We start from the raw sequence: 19,403 nt of genomic DNA on the forward strand, positions 1-19,403 counted from the left end.
TAATTCCGTATAAATTGATTTTTAAATGTGATAGCTGGTGTCAATTGCATTTAAATTAATTTTAAATGTGATAGCTGGTGTCAATTGCATTTAAATTAATTTTAAATGTGATAGCTGGTGTCAGTTGCAATTAAATTGATTTTAAATGTGATAGCTGGTGTCAATTGCATTTAAACTGATTTTAAATGTGATAGCTGGTGTCAATTGCATTTAATGTGATTTTAAATGTGATAGCTGATGTCAATTGCATTTAAATTGTTTTTAAATGTGATAGCTGATGTCAACTGAATTCAAAATGATTATAATGTGATAACTGGTGTCAATTCCGTATATATTGATTTTAAATGTGATAGCTAGTGTCAATTGCATTTAAAATGATTTTAAAGGTGATAGCTGGTGTCAATTGCATTTAAATTGATTTTAAATGTGATAGCTGGTGTCAATTGCATTTAAATTGATTTTAAATGTAATAGCTGGTGTCAGTTGCATTTAAATCGATTTTCAATGTGATAGCTGGTGTCAATTGCATATAAATTGATTTTAAATGTGATAGCTGGTGTCATTCGCATTTAAATTGTTTTTAAACGTTATAGCTGGTGCCAATTGCATTTAAATTGATTTTAAATGTGATAGCTGGTGTCAATTGCATTTAAATAGATTTTAAATGTGATAGCTGGTCAAAATTGCATTTAATTTGATTTTAAATGTGATAGCTGGTGTCAATTGCATTTAAATTGATTTTAAATGTGATAGCTGGTGTCAATTGAATTTAAATTGATTTTAAATGTGATAGCTGGTGTCAATTGCCTATAAATTGATTTTAAATATGATACCTAGTGTCAATTGCATATAAATTGATTTTAAATGTGATAGCTGGTGTCAATTGCATTTAAATAGATTTTAAATGTGATAGCTGGTGTCAATTGCATTTAAATTGATTTTAAATGTGACAGCTGGTGTCAATTCCATATAAATTGATTTTAAATGTGATAGCTGGTGTCAATTGTATATAAATTGATTTTAAATGTGATAGCTTGTGTCAATTGTATTTAAATTGATTTTAAATGTGATAGCTGGTGTCAATTCCATCTAAATTGATTTTAAATGTGATAGCTGGTGTCAATTCCATATAAATTAATTTTAAATGTGATAGCTGGTGTCAATTGCATTTAAATTTATTTTAAATGTGATAGCTGGTGTCAATCGCATTTAAATTGATTTTCAATGTTATAGCTGGTGTCAATTGTATATAAATTGATTTTAAATGTGATAGCTGGTGCCAATTGCATTTAAATTGATTTTAAATGTGATAGCTGGTGTCAATTCCATCTAAATTGATTTTAAATGTGATAGCTGGTGTCAATTCCATATAAATTAATTTTAAATGTGATAGCTGGTGTCAATTGCATTTAAATTGATTTTAAATGTGATAGCTGGTGTCAATTGCATTTAAATTGATTTTAAATGTGATAGCTTGTGTCAATTGCATTTAAATTGATTTTAAATGTGATAGCTGGTGTCAATTGCATTTAAATTGATTTTAGATGCGATAGCTGGTGTCAATAGCATTTAAATTGATTCTAAATGTGATAGCTAGTGTCAATTCCATATAAATTGATTCTAAATGTGATAGCTGGTGTCAACTGCATATAAATTGATTCTAAATGTGATAGCTGGTGTCAATTCCATATAAATTGATTCTAAATGTGATAGCTGGTGTCAACTGCATATAAATTGATTCTAAATGTGATAGCTGGTGTCAGTTGCGTATAAATGTATTTTAAATATGATAGGTGGTGTCAATTGAATTTAAATCGATTTTAAATGTGATAGCTGATTGTCAATTGCATATAAATTGATTAAATATGATAGCTGGTGTCAATTGCATATGAATTTATTTTAAATATGACAGCTGGTGTCAAGAAAATTAGATTTTTATTATAATAGGTATAAGTAACAGTAGTGCGTATTATCTTCCCAGGATTTAGGTAATAGTAGTGGTTGAAATCTTACGATTTAGGTAATAGTAAAGGGTGAAATCTTCCCAGGTTTTAGGCAAAAGTAGTGGGTAAAGTCTCCATAGGTTTAGGCTTCAGTATTGGGCAAATTTTCTCTAGGACGTAGGTAGTAGTGGGTAAAATCTCCATAGGGTTTAGGTAATAGTAGTGGGTAAAATCTCCCCACTATTTAGGTAATAGTAGTGGGTAAAATCTCCATAGGTTTCATGTAATAGTAGTGGATGAAATATCCCTAGGATTTAGGCTATAGTAGTGGGTGAAATCTCCACAGGATTTAGGTAATAGTGGTGGGTAAAATCCCCATAAGTTTTTGCCACTGATGAAGATAACTTTCCAAATATAATTTCAAAAGGCAAGAAATGGCAATGAATTCTCAGAAGCCACGGACAGGAAATAATATAAATATATATATATATATATATATATATATAATATATTATATATATATATAGATAATATATATATATATGATATATATATATATATATATATATATATATATATTATATATAAATATATATATATATATATATATATATATATATATATATACTACAAGAAAATTAATTTAGGACATTCAACGATATAAAAACACATAGCAGCAGATCTGTGAAAAACCTAACGTTATATATATTTATGGTGCACATTCCTCGTACGCGAGTTCACACAGCTCGCGCTGTGGAGTCAAAAGAAATAACGCGCCCTTACGAGCCGCGCTGGGATTCCTCACGGATCGCTGACGACAATATTTCGTCTCGTGGAATGTTTATTAAGAACATCAGGTCGTAAAAAGTTTGGATTATTCTTCCTCTTATTCTTCTTCTTCTTCTTCTTCTTCACCTTCTTCTTCTTCTTCTTCTTCTTCTTCTTCTGCAGGCGGAGTCCTCTTCTCTTCCTCCTCTCTCCGGGAGTCATCGGGTCCGTGCATATGTAAACAAACCTGTCTCTTTGCTTTTATTTTTAATGTAAGAGTGAGGTGGCTGAAAGAATTTCTGTTAGAATATGATATTAAAAGTTTTAATTAGGTCTGCCAGTTTAGAAAGGATATTATTTTTATGACAGTGTTAAGTGGATATCTTTTCAATATGCTAATTTTAGGTGGATATCTTCCAAGTATAACAGTGATAAGTGGAAATCTTTTGAAAATACCACCATTAAGTGGATATTTTGAAGACAATACTTTTAAGTGGAAAATTTGAAGATATAACACTATTAAATGGATATTTTCTAAAGTGGATATTTGTAAAAAATGTACTAATGTCAAGTGGATATTTTTAAAGTGTACCAATGTTAAGTGGATTTTTTTGATTTTTTTTTAAATATACCACTGTTGAAGTAGTATATTTAATATACTACCGTTAACCAGATCTTCTGTAGCCATTCCAGTACAATACACGTATATTTCTAGTACTTTACGCGTATATTTCAGACAAAGATTTTAAATGGTATATCATAATCTGATATTATCCAGTGTGAGAAGAATATTATTAAATTGTGCCAGTATTAACTGGATATTTTTTAAATGTACTACTGTTCTGAGGACATATCATAAATATACTACCATTAAATAGATCTTCTCTAAATATATAGGTGTTAAACACGCATTTCTCAAGGATACAAGCAGCTGTAGTAGAAGTATAGTACAAAAATATATTGAAAGGATATTTTTAAATATACCACTGTTAATTAGCATATTTAATCAAATATACCAGTATTAAAGGATATTTTTTAATATACTAATGTCAAGTAGTATATTTAATAAAATATACCAGTACTCAAAGGATATTTTTAAATATACTACTGTTAATGAGTATATTTAGTAAAATATACCAAAATTAAAAGGATATTTAGATTCACTGCTAAGTAGTATACTTCAAATATCCTTACGCTGACAGATCTTTCCTAACCATACCATCAATATACGCATACACCTAAAAAATATACTACCATTAAATATACAAGTAATATACGCGAAAACTAGTGTTATACGAGTATACCTCAAAGATATATCGCCATTAAATTACCAGTAATATACGCGAAAACCAGTGTTATACGAGTACACCTCAAAATATACTACAATTAAATATACAAGCATTATACGCGTATTAACCAGTGTTATAAGAGTACACATCAAAGATATACTGCCATTATATATACAAGTAATATACGCCAATACTAGTATTATGTGCATACACCTAAAAAATTTACTACGATTTACTATACAAGCAATATACGCATATTAACTAGTGTTATACGAGTACACCTCAAAGATGTACTGCCATTAAATATGCAAGTAATATACGCCAATACCAGTATTATACGCGTACACCTAAAAAATGTACTACCATTATATATACAAGTAATATACGGCAATACCAGTATTGTACGCATACGCATGAAAAATGTACTACCATTAAATATACAAGTAATATACGCCAATACCAGTATTATATGCGTACACCTAAAAAATGTAGTACCATTAAATATACAAGTAATATACGCCAATACCAGTATTATATGCGTACACCTAAAAAATGTAGTACCATTAAATATACAAATAATATACGCCAATACCAGTATTATACGCGTAAACATGAAAAATATACTAACATTAAATATACAAGCAAACTTACCAACTCAGGGAGTATAGTTAACAAATTCAACCGCATCGTCGAACTTCGATGCCTGACGGAAAATATTCCCGGTTATATTCTCCCCAATATTCTCCCCATCTTCCACTAGATTTCCACCGTGATGGGGGGAATTCTTCTCGGCCATTGGGCGCCTCCTCGCGTCCGCAAGAACACACACACACACAAGTGTACGTAAGCTCGTGTACGCATATATACACACGGTACGCACACGGCTCCACTGTGTTAGAAGACGCTGGGCAGAAAGAATTGGGTTAAGGTCTTTGGAAAAATGGGTCAGCTGATGTTTATTATTATTATTATTATTATTATGATTTATAATATATATATATATATATATATATATATATATATATATATATGTATATATATATCATACATAATATATATTATATATTATATATATATATAATATAAATATATATTTATAATTTAATTTATATTATATTAATATTATTATATTATATAAATACACAACATATATATATATATATAAATGCATACATGCATACATACATAAATAAATATATATATATATATATATATATATATATATATATATATATATATATATATATATATATATATATATATATATAATATGCAGAATGTGTGTATTTTTGTATTTAAACCATTATATATTTATATATATCATAATATATATATATTATATATATATTATATATATATATATATATATAATATATATATATATGAACTGAATTGCCTTAATGTTCATACACGGTATACTCGAGTATTTGTGTGCATAGTTTATATGTATAGTATATATATACATGCATACATAGTACATCATACATATGTACATGTATATATAAAACTAATAAAAAGAGCCCATAAGAACGCCAAAATATAAAGACAAAATACGATATTTCAGAGACTGCTGCCTCTCTCTTCAGGTAGATGAAGAGAGAGACAACAGTATTTTCTCTCTATATTTTGGTGTTTTTATGGGCTCCTTTTATTAGACGGTATTCTGTCGTAACTGAACATTTTTACCAGTATATATACAAATCTATAAATACATACATCACGTATACATTTACACGGATGTGTATGTATGCATGTATATATACATACGTACATACCACCTGCAATTTCCTGCACACGAGATTTCACGAATAACTCCCCGGCATTTAAAGATCCCGGGGAATAAAAGAAAAGAAAAAATATAATAAAAAAGAAGGCGCCACGGATTTGCCAACCAAATCCTCCGGCATTAATCCTTTCAAGCGATTTCGTAACCCATTCAGACCTCTTCTTCTTTTCCGTCCTTCAATTTTTATGGACAAGAAAATAAATTTTTTTTCTTCTTTTGGCCAAGAATAGTGTCAATGCAAATCGTGTCTCCATTCCACCCACCCACCCACCGGCCTAGCAACCTTCCTTTCACGCGAATTGAAATATCCCTTTGATGTAATTTGGATTAAGTGTATCAGTCAGGTAGAGAGAGAGAGAGAGAGAGAGAGAGAGAGAGAGAGAGAGAGAGAGAGAGAGAGAGAGAGTAATGTACGTGGAATTAGATTTCTCAATTTTTTTATTGGTCGAATAAAAATCTCTTTTAAGGAAATGGCTAGATGTTCTGGTCTAAGAGAGATTTCAAAGTGTGTAGAATATAGAATACATATGTAATCATACAATATTATATATATATATATATAGATATATATATATATATATATATATATATATATATATATATATATATACTACATACATATATATACATATATATATATATGTATATATATATATATATATATATATATATATATATATATATATATATATATAATATATATAACATATATATATATATATATATACAACATTTTATTGCAAAAAACACTAATGAATATACTTCTTCCAGATTGTTATTATTATTATTATTATTATATTATTATTATTATTATTATTATTATTATATTATTAATTATTATTTTTTTTTTTTTTTTTTTTTTCTATCACATTGGCCTCCATTCGCTGGGTGGTTATTATTATTTTTTTTTTTTTTTTTTTGTTTGTTCTATCACAGTCCTCCAATTCGACTGGGTGGTATTTATAGTGTGGGGTTCCTGGTTGCATCCTGCCTCCTTAGGAGTCCATCACTCTTCTTACAATGTGTGCCGTTTCTAGGATCACACTCTTCTGCATGAGTCCTGGAGCTACTTCAGCTTCTAGTTTTTCTAGATTCCTTTTCAGGGATCTTGGGATCGTGCCTAGTGCTCCTATGATTATGGGTACGATTTCCACTGGCATATCCCATATCCTTCTTATTTCTATTTTCAGATCTTGATACTTATCCAATTTTTCCCTCTCTTTCTCTTCAACTCTGGTGTCCCATGGTATTGCGACATCAATGAGTGATACTTTCTTCTTGACCTTGTCAATCAACGTCACGTCTGGTCTGTTTGCACGTATCACCCTATCCGTTCTGATACCATAGTCCCAGAGGATCTTTGCCTGATCGTTTTCTATCACTCCTTCAGGTTGGTGCTCGTACCACTTATTACTGCAAGGTAGCTGATGTTTCTTGCACAGGCTCCAGTGGAGGGCTTTTGCTACTGAATCATGCCTCTTTTTGTACTGGTTCTGTGCAAGTGCCGGGCATTCACTTGCTATGTGGTTTATGGTTTCACTTTTCGTATTGCACTTCCTACATATGGGAGAGATGTTATTTCCGTCTATCGTACTTTGAACATATCTGGTTCTTAGGGCCTGATCTTGTGCGCTGTTATCATTCCTTCAGTTTCCTTCTTTAGCTCTCCCCTCTGTAGCCATTGCCAATTGTCATCGCTGGCTAGTTCTTTAGTCTGTCTCATGTATTGTCCGTGCATTGGTTTGTTGTGCCAGTCCTCTGTTCTTTCTGTCTTTCTCCGGTCTCTGTATATTTCTGGGTCTTCGTCTGCTTTTATTAGTCCTTCTTCCCATGCACTCTTTAGCCACTCGTCTTCACTGGTTTTCAGATATTGCCCCAGTGCTCTGTTTTCGATGTTGACGCAGTCCTCTATACTTAGTAGTCCTCTCCCTCCTTCCTTTCGTGTTATGTATAGTCTGTCCGTATTTGCTCTTGGGTGTAGTGCTTTGTGTATTGTCATATGTTTCCTGGTTTTCTGATCTATGCTGCGGAGTTCTGCCTTCGTCCATTCCACTATTCCTGCGCTGTATCTGATTACTGGCACTGCCCATGTGTTTATGGCTTTTATCATATTTCCGGCGTTGAGTTTTGACTTGAGTATCGCCTTGAGTCTCTGCATATATTCTTCCTGATCGTGTGCTTCATTATTGTGTTTGATATGTCCTCTGCATATTCTTCCTGATCGTGTCCTTCATCTCTTGGTGGTTTATATCTCCTACCTTCCTATTATTCCCAGGTATTTGTATCCTGTCTCATCTATGTGTTTGATGTTGCTCCCATCTGGTAGCTTTATCCCTTCAGTTCTCGTTACTTTGCCTTTTTGTATGTTGACTAAGGCGCATTTTTCTATTCCAAACTCCATCCTGATGTCCCCAGATACAATCCTTACAGTCTGGATTAGGGTATCTATTTCCTTGATGCTCTTACCATACAGCTTGATGTCGTCCATGAACATCAGATGGTTGATTCTGTTGCCTCTTTTCTTGAGTTGGTACCCGGCATCCATCTTCTGTAGTACTTTTGTCATGGGAATCATGGCTACTACGAAGAGTAGTGGGGACAGTGAGTCGCCCTGGAAGATCCCTCTCCTGATATTAACCTCTGCTAGTCTTATTCCAGAGCTTGTAAGTATTGTATTCCAGTTGCGCATTGTATTTTTGAGGAAGCTGATGGTATTTTCCTCTGCCCCATATATTTTCAGGCATTCTATTAGCCATGTGTGTGGTATCATGTCGAAGGCTTTCTTATAGTCTATCCATGCCATGCTTAGGTTGGTTTTCCTTCTCCTACTGTTCTTCATTACCATTTTGTCTATCAGGAGCTGGTCTTTTGTGCCCCTACACTTCCTTCTGCAGCCTTTCTGTTGGTGGGGGATGGTGTTTGTCTCCTCTAGGTAGTTGTATAGCCTTTCACTGATGATACCTGTTAGTAACTTCCACATTATTGGTAGGCAGGTGATAGGCCTGTAGTTACTGGCTATATTTCCCTTACTCTTGTCTTTTTGTACTAAGGATGTTCTTCCTGTGGTCATCCATTTGGGTGCTTGGTGATTTGAGATACAATGCTGGAGTTGTTCTGCTATTCGTGGGTGTAGGGCCTTGAAGTTTTTCAGCCAGTATCCATGGACTTCATCGGGACCTGGGGCTTTCCAGTTTGGCATTTTCTTTAGTTGGTGTCTGACTGTGTCTGTCGTGATCTCTGTGAATCTTTGTTTTATTCTCCCTGTTTCTTCTTCCTTGACTTCCTGGAGCCATGTTGCATGTTTGTTGTGTGATACCGGATTGCTCCATATGTTTTCCCAGAGTCTCTTACTTGGTTCGGCTTCAGGAATTTCTGGGTGGTTGTCTTCCCCTCTTAGTTGGCTGTATAGTCTTTTCTGGTTGGTTCATTATTATTATTATTATTATTATTATTATTATTATTATTATTATTATTATTATTATTTTTACTGTACACATTCTTCCTATTCGACTGGGTGGTGTGTTTAGTATGGGGTTCTGGGTTGCATCCTGCCTCCTCAGGAGTCCATCATTTTTCTCACTATGCGCGCTGTTTCCAGGAGCACACTCTTTTGCATGAGTCCTGGAACTACTTCGTCATCTACTACTTTATCCAGGTTCCTTTTCAGGGATCTCGGGATCGTGTCTCATAGTGTCCCACTGATTATGGTTAACAGTTTCCACAGGCATATCCCATATCCTTCTTATTTCTATGTTCAGGTCTTCATAATTATCATTTTTTTCTTTTTCCTTCTCATTTGTTATTTCTTTTGTAAATATATATACCCACAGTGCTAATTTGACTACAAATACTTTACTTATCTTTATGAATAGTTGCCTTTAATGATATCCCGTGGTAGAAAACATCTTAGTTACAAGCAAAATGAAAGTGGAGGATATAGTAGATTCACATCAACGCTCCTGATTAGCTGTTGATAAGCCAATGACAGGGCAGCAAACTCTCAGTCTCTCTCGAGAGTTCTCATAGGCAGGATATATGCTCCATCTCTCCTGAGGGATACGTCTTTCAGGAGAGGTGGAACATACATCCTACCTACGTGAACACTCGAGAGTGATTGAGGAGAGTTTCCTCTTTCCAGCCCTGTGATTGGCTTATCAACAGCCAATCAGGAGCGTCGTAAGGGAAGGGCCTAGACATCAAAAGCACGGTTGATGTGAATCTACTATAGTCTGGGAATCGAGGTATCCTCTAAAAGCCTGTCTTACCTTCGCTCTCTTAAGCCCCTTTGAAGCTTAATCAGGTATTGCCCACGTGGAAAAAAGTAATGGAAAGTTAGCACGGAAGTCGGGTAAGGGGTAGGGGTTGTTGGTGGGGGGAAGGGCAATATAGTCTTAGGCCTAACTCAGTAGATGGATGGAGACGTAGGCCCATAGACCCCTTAAATAGAAGGACTGGTATCCTCTATGCTCGGTATCTGGAACTTGGGTCCCAAGTTGGAACTTGGGTCCCACCCACAATTTGTGTCAAATACATGATAGAACCTTCATTCTGGTGTCTTAAGGGGTTTTGAAGGGCGAAGAGTTCATTTGTCATACTTTTAACCTCCTACGATGTCATCTGAAGGTCATTTAAAGGTCAAATCTAGGTCATTTAAAGGTCAAATCTCATAAAAAACACAAAATCATACAGAATATTGTATATTCTCTCAATTAAAGCAATGGAAAACACACCTTAAGTTACCCTGTCACTGAATTAAAATCCATATATAAACAATTAAGCCTGGAGAAACAACAGGAACATGTCTAAGGCAAACAATATAGTTATTCTAGAAACAAAATAATTGAAAAAACATTCCATAATATAAATAACATTAGGTACATGTTTAGTTTTTAGCAGATAGTTTTTCTTTTCTTCTCAAGCAGCCAAGGTGTCTTTCTTTATCACTGTTGTCTAGCACAAATGCTTTCAAAAAAATGTTTGACAGAGTAAGGCATGCTCCTTGAATTGCAACCATTGCACTATCGATACAAGATAAAGTTTGGCTGAGATGAGCTCGGCAGCAATGCAAGTTGCACTCATCAAAAAGTTTATAGGCTGAGTGTACAAAATGCACTGTTGAGAGTAGAGGTACAGTTAGTCCACCTCTGCTTAAGTTTGTGAGAAACTCTGAATTAATATGATGGTCGTCGTTATCTTCAGTTTCGACACTCAAAATATTACCTCGAAATTTGTGTTCCAGATATCCAGCTAGAAAAATAATTTTATGTTTGATACTGTCATTAGATTGAACTAGGTCTTCAGTGTCAGCAATAGTGATGTCAAAGTGATAATCATCAATGCATATGTTAGAGGTACAAGGCACATCATTAGACTGGTGCGGCGTAGACTCGTATTTCAAAAGTGCATGGAGGTTCTTGGTTGCTGCAGCTGCCTTGATATCTACAATGTCAATGTAGAAATTACCCCCATTGCGTTGTCTGGCTTGGCCAAAGAACTTTCAAGGGCCTCATCAGCAAACACACCAGGTAGCACATAGGTGAACTTGTACTGAGTCAATAGCCACTCTGCAGCCTCAATGTTGGCTCTTGTAGACAGCACCAATGCCTCTGCAGTTTGCTTTGTGAGCTTTTGCATCCGACCTCGACCACCTGACCATGCACAAGAGGATATAACATCACAAGTTTCATTAAGTTTCTTGAAAGTAGTGCAATTATTGGTCCATGGTTGACGACAATCATCACGCATGTTAATACCGGAATACCGATCTTTCACATTCATCATGTGGAACCAATCAGTGATCAGCTTAACAAAAATGATGGTGCCCTCGCTAATGCCAAGTTTATCCTTTAGAGTTGAAAGGGCAGCAACAGTTTTGTCATTGAAGATTTGACAAACAAAAGGCACGCTTTGTCTCTGCAAAGGCTTTGGGTACACAGCTGTGTATGTGATCTTGGTTAGACGGATGCTGTTTCTCCTGTCTTCATCGTACAGTGCTTCTATGTCCTTTCATCGTGCAACATATGTTTTTCCATCTTTTATGAAAGAAAGTTCCTTATCCTGAACGGTCATCCAGTTATTTCTTACATTTTTGAAAGAATGAACATAGTCAAAAACAAGGAAACCATGAGAATTTATAGCATTTATGAAAGCTTTACCAGGACCACCTAATTTACCATAAACTGCAACGTTTGTGTTGCAATTATCACCTACACAAGAAATTATAGTACCACCAGCATCGCTAACCGCTACTAGAGCTTCTACCAGAATTTCCTTGAGTTGATCAGAATTAAGTTTTGCAACAGGGTAAATGCGTAGTATATATTTAGGGCCACCAAAATGGCAGACAACTTCAATTACTAAAGCATGTGTTGCGAGAACTTCGGTATCACAAGAACCATTTTGAGCGTAACCAACAACACGACCACCTGAGTACCTAAGTGTTTCTGTGAGCTTCACTTCATCAAAAAGAATGTTGACAAGACACTGCTGAGGTTTAAGTTTTTGAAAAAGTTGCTCCAAGTTTTTATCTTGTAGACTACAGGAGAGACGTTTTTTCAACAGTTCCACTCTAGGTAAAACAACTGAACCAGACTTTCGTAGCATTTTATATGCAGCTGGTGAAATGTTATGGAGTTCGGCACCAAGAACATAAAGATTTCTGTCAAAGCGACGGCCTTCTGGATGAGTGAGTAATAACTGTAACTGAGAATGAAGAAACTGAAAATGAGGCGAATCAGAACAACTCATATGGCTCAATTCCTGTACTGCACTTTTCAGATAGTCTGCATCTTTGAACTCATACTCTGTTATGCATGACATAATTTTATCAAACTGGGACCATTTACTGAGAAGGCTATTCTTTTGCAGACAACCAGCTTTAGAAAAATATGTCTTAGGTATTTCCTTTCCATTTTCTCAACGCATTTAAGATACAAAAACCCAAATGACGATTTCACATGTTGCAAATGGAGAAATTGGATAATGGAACGGCCCTTTGCATCAGTTTTAGAAATGTAAATATCATCACTATCACAAACAATACGATAATCCTTTGAGATATGCTCCTGGATGTCATTACAAAATGAATAAAAGTCGCCGATCTTATCCACAACTTCATTTCGGAGTCTTTCGTTTTCAGCTCGGGTCTCTGCTGAAGCAGTTGTAATTCTGGTGCTGAGGGGACCTGCTTTAAGCATGACTTTGAAACTCCAGGGAAAATGGATGGTGGATGACTTGGTCTTTTCCCTCCTTTAACTGTAATCCATTCACAGTCAAAATGATGAGCACAGGCATAGATCTGCTTCAGCTGTAGCAAACTGGAACGCTCATTTGGCATAGCATCGATCCAACGGTTTCGCTCCACTTCATCAGTTGGAAATGATACTACTTTGGTGTATGGTTCATCCCTGTAATTTCCTCGACATCCGTAGACATTACACTTCTTAGGCATTGTGCGTTGTTAGTAGAAACCCCTGAAACAAAATTAAATAAATTATATCAATTATGGTCTAAGACAGTTTTGGCAATTAGTTTATCAATATGTTGCTAGATTACATTCCTTTTTCGACTAAAACATAAACTCCTTAAATAGGCCCATTTTATGACTAACAGTGAACATATTACGTCATAAAATAGTGGGACCCAAGTTTCGCAACCCGAGAGTGCAAGATACTAGTCCTTCTATTTAAGGGGTCTATGCGTAGGCCTAAGACCCTGGCCCGATATTGATTGAGATGAATTATAAGAGGAGTTGAGTAATTGAAGAAGAAACAAAAGAGTCTGTAATGGTAGAGGCCTCCACATGGGAGACGAGAGAGAGGAGAGAGATGAGGAAGAGAGGAGAGGAGAGAGGAGAAGAGAGAGAGAGAGAGAGAGAGAGAGAGAATTATTTGTAGAGGGAGTTCATGGAGGATAGCATTAATGTACTTTGAGAGAGAGAGAGAGAGGAAAGAGAGAGAGTAATTGAAGAAGAAACAAAAGAGTGTAATGGCATGGGCCTCCACCTGGGAGAGAGAGAGAGAGAGAGAGAGAGAGAGAGAGAGAGAGAGAGAATTATTTGTAGAGGGCGTTCATGGAGGAGAGCATTAATGTACTTTGAGAGAGAGAGAGAGAAAGAGAGAGAGAGAGAGAGAGAGAGAGAGAGGAATTATTTGTAGAGGGAGTTCATGGAGGAGAGCATTATTGATGTACTTTGAGAGAGAGAGAGAGAGAGAGAGAGAGAGAGAGAGAGAGAGAGAGAGAGAAACCGTCTACATATAACGTGCCCCAAGTTTCAACTATAAACAGAATTTTAACCCAAGAATAGACAAGAAAATGATGGTATATTCCAAAATTCCTGAAATATTTTACATCACAAATTCAAAACATCAAAATTCATTGACCTCAAATGACCTCGGGACTTCCGGTGTCATTTAAGGTGTCACGTCCTTTTTTTTTTTATTGAAATGCAAAGAAATTAATACCTTTTTTTGTTTATGATTAAAGGAGGAACATTACTTTTTCTGCTTTTTTTTTTATTTCAAACAAACACACTGCCACGTGTTTTTCGTGGATTGTAAAATGTACACGGATTTTGTAAAAAATCTTAAATTTGGGTTTTTTCCCTAAAATATTTAAGGACTGACCTTTAATGAATGAACAAAACCAATTTTGACTTAAATATCATTATCATATTTACATTTAAATAATATCATGATCTTTTTTTACATTTCTTGTGCACCAGAGAGCAAAGATTAAATATTGACTTAAATTATATAATTCTCTTTTTTTACATTTATTTTAAAATTTATCATTCTCTTTTTTTACATTTATTTTAAATTATATCATTCTCTTTTTTACACTTATTTTGAATTATATCATTCTCTTTTTCACATTTATTTTGAATTATATAATTCTATTTTTTACATTTATTTTGAATTATATAATTTATCTTTTTCAGATTTATTTTGAATTATATAATTCTCTTTTTCAGATTTATTTTGAATTATATCATTCTCTTTTTCACATTTATTTTGTATTATATCACTCTTTTTCACATTTATTTTTAATTATATCATTCTCTTTTTCACATTTATTTTGAATTATATCATTCTCTTTTCTACATTTATTTTGAATCAAAAACCAAACTTTCTTCTAGAATAAAGATAACAAAGATTTCCCTTCATCAGTATCTACATATTCTTTGCAAATCTCTGTCAGGCACTACCCTGAATATCTATGAACCCACCTTCAGTGAATAAACGAGCGTTTACTTCAGTAAAGTAATTATCTTTTGTTCCGTTTCTTTCGCACCAAAGAATACTTTGTATAGTAAAGTTTACACACATTTTCCATCACTCGAATCTGCCAGGAACGACCCAGATTTTGCTCCATAACAAAGAGTATGTTTTTTGTGTATGCATTGTTCAAACGCTCAGCGGCCGTGAAGGGTGATTTGAATAGTCTTTCTCCCCCCTTTTCAGACTGCCAAGAGAGTAACAGAACCATTGTTTTGGGAGTAAACAAGTAGAGTAAATTGACTTCTCCTCGCAACTGTTTTCCAGGAGCGAGCTGGAGTCCTTTCAGGTAAACTTGTAGCTGTTTGTGCGGCATTTTTTTAAAAAGATGAATGACAAGGATTTTTCGTGCATTTTGGGAGTTCTATATTTAGAAACAGAAATGAAGAGTCTCCTTTTATTTTTTCAATGAAGCTGTTATCCCATAGTGTTGTATTTTTAGACAGATAAATTAACAATCTTCTTCTATTGTAATATGAAGCTGTTGTTAAGAAATTCACAGTTTCGTGAAAACATATTGTTAAAAAATATCCACAATTATATATTAAAAATATATTTCTATGTAAAAATGTAGATCAAAGACTTTCGAACACCGTTCATCAGTGTAACGATAAAATGTAATCATTACATTTTAACGTTACACTGATGAGGAGCACCGTTCAGGTGTTCGAAAGTCTTTGTTCTATATTTTTACATAGAAATATATTTTTAATATATAATTGTGGATATTTTTTAACATGAAACTTTTATCCCAAACCAAAGGGTTGTATTTTTTTTTTTAGAAAACTAAATTAACAATCATCTTCTATTTTAATATGAAGCTGCCATCCCAAGCCGGTGCGTTGTATTTTTGTAAACAAATTAATTTAACTTCTGTTTTAACATGAAGCTGTTTTCCTAACCAAAATGCTTGTATTTATTTAATAAAAATAATTTTACATTTTTTTATGTTATCATGAAATTGTTTTCCCAAACCACTTGGTTGTATTTTGTTAAACAGAAATAAACATACATTCTTCTATTTTAACATGAAGTTGCTTTCCCAAACCACAGGGTTGTATTATTTTTAAACAGAAATAAATATACATTCTTCTGTTTTAACGTGAAGTTGTTTTCCCAAACCTAGGGTTTTTTTTAACAAATGCATTAACATTCTTCTATTTTAACATGAAGCTGTTTTCCCAAAACCAGTGGTTGTATTTTTTAAAAAAATAAACAAACATTCTTCTATTTTAACATGAAGTTGTTTTCCCAAACCAAGGGCTTATTTTTTGCAAATGAATTAACATTCTTCTATTTAAAATGAAGCTGTTTTCCCAAACCATGGGCTTGTTTTTAGCAAATGAATTAACATTCTTCTATTTTAGCATGAAGTTGCTATCCCAAAACAGGGGTTTATTTTTAGCTGTTTCCCCAAACAAGAAGATTGTCTCCAAATCACTGCCATATGTAGACATTGCTGAATCGTATATAAAACCCCTGCACGGGTAAACAAACACAACAAGAGTCGTGTCAGACACACTTGCGCATTGTTAACACGACGATTGCACCAGGTAAAAAGAAAGAAAGAAAAAAGGAAATATACAATGAAGGATTTTTCTTGATGAATTGCAAAGTCTATATTGTGCTTTCATCATCTCCGCGTCTTCGACCTGACAATTCATGTCGTGGGATTTTTCTCCCTGCTCGGGTCCCACACAGTGCCTTTTGAGAGAGAGAGAGAGAGAGAGAGAGAGAGAGAGAGAGAGAGAGCGATGAACCAGAAAAAAGAAAATAAGAAATTTCCCGGAACTTCCCGACAATAGCAAGAGAATTTTGGATATGAAATTCTGACGAATGAAAAAGATGGTCATTCATCCGGTTTATTGGAGAGAGAGAGAGAGAGAGAGAGAGAGAGAGAGAGAGAGAGAGAGAGAGAGAGTGCTATATATATATATATATATATATATATATATATATATATATATATATCTATATATATAATATATATATATATATATATATATATTAATATATATATATATATATATAGATATATATACTGTATAAATAAATGAATAAATATAAATAAATACGTAATGTAAATATATATACATATAATATATATATAATATATATATGTAATATTATTATATATATATATGATGTATTATATATCTTATATATATATATATATATATATATATATATATATATATATATATATATATATATATATATATATCTATCTAAAGAGGTGAAAGAGGGGGAATGGCTAATAATATGTTTAAAGTGTTTTATATAATGATAAAGTCACATAGCTCTGCTCGCCTAGAGACAAGGGGTGGTACACTGCAAAGTTCACATGGGAGAGAAGGGTATTTGCTGAACAAGCACCTTGTCTCAGAGGTCGTTCCCCATTTGCGAGGCATATGCATTCGTTTGTACGTATTACAGGCCTACTGGTTCAGGGTACTTGTGGAAGACGCATTCTTTGCGCAAAGGAGAGAACAAGCGGTTGCTCGAAGTGTCGGGAGAAAACGGCCATCGAAAAGTTGGGTAAGTTTCCATGGTTGATTAGGAATGGGATTCTCTAACTGATAACTGACGAATACTAGACAATGTGACTTGTTTGGGGTTTGAGAGTGTAACCTTAGTCAGGAAGGTAGAATGTTATCTTATTGGTTTTCTTTATGGGCAGATTTGGGTATTTATGCCATTATGACTTGTTAATCATTTTTGTTTCTTTGCTATAACCAATTGCTTTGGGAAATAAATGATATTTTTTTATATTTATGCAGTCTTAATAAGCCTCGTGACATCTTACAGACAGGGAACCGTTGGCAACAGGTAAGAGTTCCCAGTTTGTGTAGTTTAGGGAATAAAGGGGGCGTAATAGTGGTGGCCGCGGTAAAGGTTTTTTATATATTTTTCAAGCTGTAGGTACGCTCCGAAGGGACTGGTGACCAGTTAGAAATAGGGGGTTTCGGTTTTTATTTTGATAGGAGAAGGGGTTATTAATCATGTCACAGGCAACTCAGGGTCATTACTGCTGATTCGACAGAGAGAAGCTGTCCCTCAGACAGTCTTCCTCTCCCAAGCCAAGTCAGTTGATTTCTTGAGATTACGGAATAAAGGTGTTTAAAAAGAGAGAAAAAGGGGGCGGGAGAAAAGTTTGGTTTTCGACATATTAAAGTGTTTCGCAGTTCGCGCATGTTTGCGGTGTATGTGAATTCGGTTTACGGTCATATGAAGACGTAAGTGTATTTTCGAGTTTTTTTTTTCTTTCTTATTTTTTTTTCCTCTTTTTGTTTTGTGGATTTTCTTTAACTTTTTGTTCTTGTTCATGTTCCTTGTGTTTGTGTGTGGCGAACTTGCCTGAGTGGGATTTTTTCGGCAAGTCGTGCCAGAGAAAGAGAGAGAGAAGAGAGAGAGAGAGAGAGAGAGAGAGAGAGAGAGAGAGAGAGAGAGAGGCGAGTTAGCTCGGAAACAACTTGCGTTCTTTCTTTTCCTATCCCTTCCTTGTTATTATTATTTTTTTTATTGTCATTTTCGTGGAGTTGATTTTGTGATTGGGGACGGGGCACGCTAACCTTTTGTTATCTATTGTTGGGAAAAATTTTTTTTTTTTTTTTTTCTTGATTTGGTTTAGTGTATATAAATACATTGATGTTATTGAGATCGGGGAACAGCCTTGGGAAACAAGATAAAATGGCAGATACTAAACCGACGACACTACTACATCACGTGACGAACATTTCTGCGGGGGTCAGCCCGTTCAAAGGGATTGTGGATGGCGCTTTGTCACAACCTGTGAATATTTTCATAGAAGGAGTTAATAACTATTTAGCGGGAAAGAATATAGTAGACGATGTAGAGGCATTCAGAGAGGCAAAAGCTTTGCTAGATTTCAATAAGGGAGACCTCAGTCATAGGTCAAGGAGTTTCCAATTTACAAAATGTCGTACCTGGACAGACTTGCAAGCATTTTTGAAAACAGCATATGGCTCAAAGGAACACGGAGATATGGTGAGAGACCTTCGAGGTCTTTATAAACTACGGAAAGGCACTAATAGCCTTGTAGAACATAGTTCAAAGCTGTTTGACGCAGTGGCAGATTGGGTAGGAAAATTGAAAACATCTAAATGGGTTACAGGGGATAATCTCCCTCTAAATAATGTTCATAAACTGATCTATTTTTCCCTGCTCTTACACGAGGTACCCAATGCAATAGTGGATAGCTTTGATGAAAAGGTTGAGCCTACCTCAGACGAAGAATTACTTTATACCCAAATAGATAAACACAGGTCTAAATGTCCCACCGTAGATAGCACAATTTTTAACGGGACAAGCCCGAGGGATA

The 19,403-nt window shown here is 34.4% G+C and overlaps 1 protein-coding gene across 1 annotated transcript in view; it reads right to left on the reverse strand.

Moving 5' to 3' along the window:
• The window catches only part of LOC135209357 (uncharacterized), a 22,632-nt gene extending 19,699 nt beyond the window's left edge, over window positions 1–2,933 (reverse strand). Inside the window, exon 1 of the mRNA XM_064242055.1 lies at window positions 2,749–2,933. Within this exon, the coding sequence (XP_064098125.1) occupies window positions 2,749–2,933 (185 nt within the window). The remainder of the gene's footprint in view (window positions 1–2,748) is intronic.
• Between the last annotated feature and the right edge of the window lie 16,470 nt (window positions 2,934–19,403).

Source organism: Macrobrachium nipponense, chromosome 37 (genome assembly GCF_015104395.2).
Source record: "Macrobrachium nipponense isolate FS-2020 chromosome 37, ASM1510439v2, whole genome shotgun sequence".
Lineage (NCBI taxonomy): Eukaryota > Metazoa > Arthropoda > Malacostraca > Decapoda > Palaemonidae > Macrobrachium > Macrobrachium nipponense.